The following is a 6382-nucleotide window of genomic DNA, read 5'->3' as shown; positions in this document are numbered from 1 at the left end:
GCACTGGGTTTGGTTTGGGCTTTGCTTCTGTGAAGGTAGGAGCTCTGGTAGTGTAGCGCTTAAGGCACTTGACTGCTAACCAGAAGACTGGCGGTTCAAACCCACCAGCCACTCCTTGGAAGGAAGATGGGGCAATCTACTTGCATAATGATACTGCCTCGGAAACCCAAGGAGGGGTCGCTATGAGTTGGGTCCGACTCAACAGCACATAACAACAGTAACAACAATAGCTTTACAGAAGCAGGTGCCAGGCCTTTCTTCCTCACCACCGTTGGCTGGGTTCAAACCATCAGCCTTCAGGTTAGCAGACAGCCTGCATCACTCATCAACCTTCTTATACTATACTTATACTAAAAGTGTATCTATCTATCTGTCTGTCTATCTATCTATATATAATCCTTATACTAAAAGATTTGTTCATCGTTGATGTAAAATTCAGATTGACCTGGGCATCCTGTATGATTTGCTAAATCTAGCAAACCGGTGTTCCAGAGACAGCATTGCATAACAAGATGTGAAGACATGTATGCAGGAGGCTGTTGGACATGAGGCCATGAGCGTGGCAGGAGCTCTGCTCTGCAGCTGGGCTCTGGGCCTCGCTCCCTTGGCCCCATTGCGTTCCCGTGCTTGGCACCCTGCTTCTCTCCTCCTTCTGTCTTCTTGCCACCAGGAGCAACTGCAGCTCTACTGGGCCATGGACTCCACCTTTGAGCTCTGCAAAATCTGTGCTGACAGCAACAAGGACGTGAAGATCAAGCCGTGTGGGCACCTGCTCTGCAGCCACTGCCTGGCTGCCTGGCAGGTGGGTGTGGCCGTGCCCTGTCGCCCCATCTCTGTGGGGGCGGGCCTCAGTTAGTGTTCACTGCTGTGGGGTTGCCTCTGCCTCCTGGCGGCCCTGTGTGTGCACAGCGGAACTGCTCTGCAGCTTCTCACGGCCATGACCTTTCAGCGGCACCTCTGGCTGGGTTCACCTGTCAGCTGGGAGTTGACGGCTCAGCCATCTGCTCCTCCTGGGGACCCAGAGGAGGCCCACGGGCCTCCTTGATCATATGAGGAAACTGAGGCCCAGGAAAGCAGAGGCTTTCCCAGGAGTGAGGGCAGAGCCTAGCTGTCTGTGTCCGTACCCCCCCTCCATCTTGCTCTGTGTCCGTTGCTCCGTCTCTCCATCTCCAGCTCCATTATCAGTGGAAAGGGCTCCATGTGCCCTTCGCTGGGTCATCCGGGGTGATGGCTTCACGTCTCGGCGCCAGAGGTCCTTGTCTAGAGAGTGGGCTGGGGACATGAACCTCCCAGGGGATGTAGTGAGGATTTGAGCCTGGGAGTCACTCGGCAAAGGCCTGACCCAGAGAGGCCCCTGGGAGCCGGGCACTGTTGCCCCTGGCTCCGTGGGGCTCTGTCTGTGTGCATCTCTCTGGACCTCACTCCCATCCAGTCCCGCCCCCCCCCCTGTCTCTCTCTCTTTCTCTCCCCTTCTCTGTCCGTCCCCCTCCATCCCTCAGTTTGGGATGGGAGCCCCTGACCCTCCCCTCTCACCTCCCCCAGCACTTGGACAGCCAGACCTGTCCCTTCTGCCGCTGTGAGATCAAGGGCCAAGAGCCCGTGAGTGTCCTTCAGTTCCCAGAGAGGCCAGCGGGGGCCAGGTCCGCTGCCGCTGCCACCGAGGACCCAGAGGACAGCAGTGACCTGGAAGACAGGGAGGAGGAGACAGGGCAGGTAGGCAGGCCCAGCAGGAGCTGGGTCTGGAATTGCTGGGGCTTGATGAAAACGGGGTGCCTAGGGGCCTGGAGTGCTGGGTCCGAGGATAGAGGGAGCTGGGGCCTGGACTCCTGGGTCTGAGGGAGGAGGGGACTGGGGACAGGAGTCTTGGGTCCTGGGAGCCTGAACTTTGGATTCCCCGGGGGTCCGAGGCCTTCTCCGGTTGCAGTCCCCCTGAGAGTGAGGACGTGGTCTTATTTCCCATTCTGTCTCCCAGTGGAGAACAGTTTGGGAATGCCAGGACCCCAGGCAACAGGATGCAGAGTTGAGAGGAAAATGGCAGCCTACACCCCTTCCCCACCCTCTGTCCCCCCAGGTGACCCTCTCAGCACCCCCTCTGCCCCCTCAGCTAGACGTATCCCCAACAAGACCCAGGAGTGGAGGTCGACTGAAGGTGGTGAGTCGGGTGTTGGGCTGGGGTGGGCAGCTGGGGTCTCCCTCAGTCCCGGTGTCTCCCATCTGATTGGCCCCCCGGGGGATCCAGGCCAGGCTATGCCCCCTTTGCCCCCATTTACCAGCCCCTGCGCACTTGGGCCCACCCCCGTGACCTCACTTATTTATCACCTGCCTCCCTGGCTTGTCTTTTTTTTTTTTTTTTTTTTAATTGTGATTTGGGTGAAAGTTTACAGAGCAAATTCATTTCCCACACAGCAGTTCATGCACATTTTGTTTCATGACATTGATCGAGGTCCCCACAGTGTAACAGCTCTCTTCCCACTTCCTCTCTGTGGTTACCTCTTCCTGTCTCCTTCTTTCCTGTGCATTCCTGCCCCCCTGAGCTGTCTCCCTGTGCAGACACTGCCCTTCTGTTCTCCCATGGTTGACCGTTCTAAAGAGTGTATCTACCTGATGTCAATGTTCACCCCATACGCCAGTCTGTTGTTTGGCTGGAAGCCACAGGAGTGAGTTCAGTTCCAGACCTGAAGGGTAACTAGGGGCCGTAGTCTTGGGGATCTCACCAGGTTCTATCAGCCCAGCAAACCTGTTGGTTTTTGGGTTTTTTTTTTTATGATTTTGAGTTTTGTTCCACATTGTTCTCCCACTCTACCCAGGATCTCCTATCCTGATCCCTTTCTAAGTGGTTGCCAGTGGTAGCTGGGCACCATCTAGTTCTTCTGGTCTCATAGTCATATACGCTGAGGATCACATGGTGTACCAGTGCCTTGGACTAATTGTTTCCATGCATTTATGGTTTTCTTCATTCTTCTTTTCCCTGGACATCATTGTGTCTAGATGGCTGCTTGTAACCCTTTAAGACCCCAGTCACTATTCACCAAAGTAGGATGTAGAACAGCGTTGTTGTGGAATATGTTATACCAGTTGAGCTTGATGTCCCCTGCAGCCGTGGTCCCGAGCTCACAGGTCCAACCCCTCAGTCCCTCGGGACCTCCTCGGATTTCTTTCTCATCCTCCAGCCACTCAGGCACATTGCACCTCAGGGCCTTTGCACTGGCTGTTCCCTCTACCTGGATCTCCTCTCCCCCAGGTTCACTTTCTCACCCCACCCTCAGGGAGGGCTTCTCTAACCACCCCACTGAAAATAGTACCCTCACTTCTCCATCCCCTGGCACCACGGTATTTTCACAGCTCTTCCACTACCTGAGTGTGGCTTTGTGGTTAAGCATTTGGCTGCTAGCGGAAAGACCTGTGGTGCAAAGCCACCAGCCACTCTGCGGGAGAGTCTGCTTCCGTAAAGATTGTTATTGTTGTTGTTCGGTGCTGTCAAGTCAGCTCTGACCCGTAGCGACCCTGCATACAACAGAGCACAACACCGCCAGGTCATGCACCATGTTCACAGTCATTGCTGTGTTTGAGCCCAATGTTGCGGCCACTCTGTCAATCCATCTCTTTGGGGTTCTTGTTCTTTTTCACCCTCTACATCTACCATACTGCAGTGTAGTAAATTACCTGGTATGGCTTTTCTAGCCATAAGTCTTTGTAAACTCCATGGTGGAATTTGCTGTGAGAAACTGAGTAGCTTCTGATTGATAAAGTCATCCACGTGGGGTATTTCTGTTGGGAGCAGCGCAAAGTAACATTCTGGGAAGTTTGTGCTCTCTCTCAGGTATATAGAATTCTGATGTTGGATTGGTTGGTTCAGCCTCAAAAGGAGCCCTCATAGAGGCAGAAGTCCTTCTCTGACTACTGCCAAAGGGGCAAGGAGGCCGCATCTTCTGACCTCCTGTAACCCCACAAGAGGAAGACAGAATCACCATCAGTAGCCCAAGGCCTATCCCTGTGAGGCCAGACATGCTGCCTCCCTCCAGCCGTTTCACCAACCCTGACACCAGCCGTTCCTCCCGCAGCACCCACCTCCTCTCCACTGGATTCAATAATTCACTGCAGTGGCCACACAGAACTCACAGATTATGGGGTTTATTAGGGAAGCACCAGGCTACAATTCAAGTTCAGGAAAAAAAAACATTCATTCTCTCTGAGCCTGCCGTGTCTCGTGTCTCAGCCAACAGTCTGCCTCTGACTGCTGGCTGAGAAGGACATGCTACCGAGGGAAACGTGCTCCTGAAAGACCCGGGCTCCTGAGAGACGCTCGCCACTGGCAAAGAGGTGCAAGAGACACGCATTGCTGAAAGAGACACCGAGAGACACGCATTGCTGGGAAAGTGGCTGAGAGATGTTGGCTGAGAGGCGGCGGGGCTGAGAGAGACTGGGCAGTTTTTTTTTCCTGAACTTGAATTGTAGCCTGGGGCTTCCCTAATAAACCCCATGGTCTGTGAGTTCTGTGTGGCCACTGCAGCCAATTTTCAAACCCAGCAGAGAGGAGGTGGGTGCTGTGGGAGGAATGGTTGGTGTCAGGGTTGGTGAAAGGGCTGGAGGGAGGCAGCATGTCTGGCCTCACAGGGATAGCCTTTGGGGCAGTTCTACTCTGCACATGTGGGGTCTCCAGGAGTTAGAGTGGACTTGATGGTAATTAATAGCCACAGGCAAAGGCCTAATGGTCTAGAGGTTACAAGATGCTGATGGTGATACTCACTGCAGTGTTGACTCTGGCTCACAGCGCCTCTAGAGGACAGCGTAGAACTCCTCCATAGGGTTTCCAAGGCTGTGAATGTTTATGGAGGAGCTCTGATGGCATAGTGCCTAAGGGACTTGACTGCTAACCAGAAGGCTGGCGGTTCAAACCCACCAGCCATTCCTCCAAAGGAACATTAGGCAGTCTACTTCCGTAGTGATACCGCCTCGGAAACCCAAGGAGGGGTCGCTATGAGTCAGGCCCTATTCTATGGCACATAGCAACAACAAATGTTTATGGAAACAACAGATGTTTATGGACGTAAAGCCTAAACCAAACCTCCTGCCAATGGAGTTGATTCCAGTTCACAGCACCCCTAGAGGACAGAGTAGAACTGCACCATAGGGTTTCCAACGCCATGGCACAGTGCCTAAGGCATTTGAGTGCTAACCAGAAGGTTAATGGTTCAAACCCCCAGCTACTCCACAGCAAGAAGATGGTGCTACCTACTTCTGTAAAGATTTATTGCCACAGAAACCCAACGGGGGGGGGTCACTATGAGTCAGAATCGACTTGATGGCATTTTTTATTTTTTTAATCTTTACAGAAGCAAAGCTCACTGTCGTGGAGTTGATTTTGACTCATAGTGACCCCTTTTTGGGTTTCCAAGACAGTCTCTCTAGGGAAGTAGATTGCCCAGTCTGCCTTCTGCTGGTGGGTTTGAACCACCAGCCTTCTGGTTAGCAGTCAAATGCCTTAAGCACTATGCCACCAGAGCTCAAAGCCCCAACCGAACCCATTGTTGTCAAGTCTATTGTGGCTCACAGCGCCCCTAGAGGACAGAATAGAATTGCACCATAGGGTTTCCAAGGCTGTAAACATTTATGGATGCAAAGCCCAAACTCAACCCACTTTGGTCAAGTCAATTCTGACTCACAGCGCCCCTAGTGGACAGAATAGAACTGCCCCACAGAGTTTCCAAAGATGGACTCTTTACTGAAACCAACTGACTGCCCATCTTTCTCCCTCAGAGCGGCTGGAGGGTTTGAACCACTGTCCTTTCAGTTCGCAGCCCATTGCTTAACTCCTGTGCCGTCAGGTCTCCTCTGGGGGACTTAAGAGCCACCCAAACCTTCTGCTTTAATCTTAAGCAGGTGCATAAGCCAGCCAGAGCCCCAGTCTTGCTTTCTCCACCCCCACACCCTCCTCACACCTCCCCAGGATTTTTTGAGACCCCTGGTCCTGCACCGGGGAGGGGCAGGTCTCCATGGGCATGATTAAATCAATACTGCACTGGCTTCAAACAAACAGCTCAGGAAGTCCGGGAACATTATTCTGACCACAGCAAACAAAAAAGCCAGCAGGAAGGGGGGGGGTGGCAGGGGGACTAGCCAGCAAAGCTAAAAACAGATCCAACCCGCAGCCAAACACAAATGGAGACATTAGGAGGCACTCAGCTGACTCCCTGAGGACCTGAGGGGCACAGCCGGCACGGCTGGCTGATGGGCACCGCCCGGGGCAGATGGTGCCACCTTTGCCTGGGCTCTCCACACGGTCCGCCTCTGTCTTCTCCCCAGACCCCGCCTGATTCCAAATGCATCCACCTTCCTCCTCTAACCTTCCAAACATGCTGTACAAGAGGCAGCCCAGAGGACA

General features: G+C 53.5%; 1 protein-coding gene across 1 annotated transcript in view; it reads left to right on the top strand.

Moving 5' to 3' along the window:
• Nucleotides 1–6382, top strand: part of CBLC (Cbl proto-oncogene C) — a 19591-nt gene that overhangs the window by 9458 nt on the left and 3751 nt on the right. Inside the window, 3 exon segments of the mRNA XM_007943085.2 lie at nt 671–802; nt 1543–1713; nt 2072–2152. Of these exon segments, the coding sequence (XP_007941276.2) occupies nt 671–802; nt 1543–1713; nt 2072–2152 (384 nt within the window).

Source organism: Orycteropus afer, unplaced genomic scaffold (assembly GCF_000298275.1).
Source record: "Orycteropus afer afer isolate SDZICR_OR568_19922 unplaced genomic scaffold, OryAfe1.0 scaffold00099, whole genome shotgun sequence".
NCBI lineage: Eukaryota > Metazoa > Chordata > Mammalia > Tubulidentata > Orycteropodidae > Orycteropus > Orycteropus afer.
This window is presented reverse-complemented; position numbering and strand designations above follow the sequence as displayed.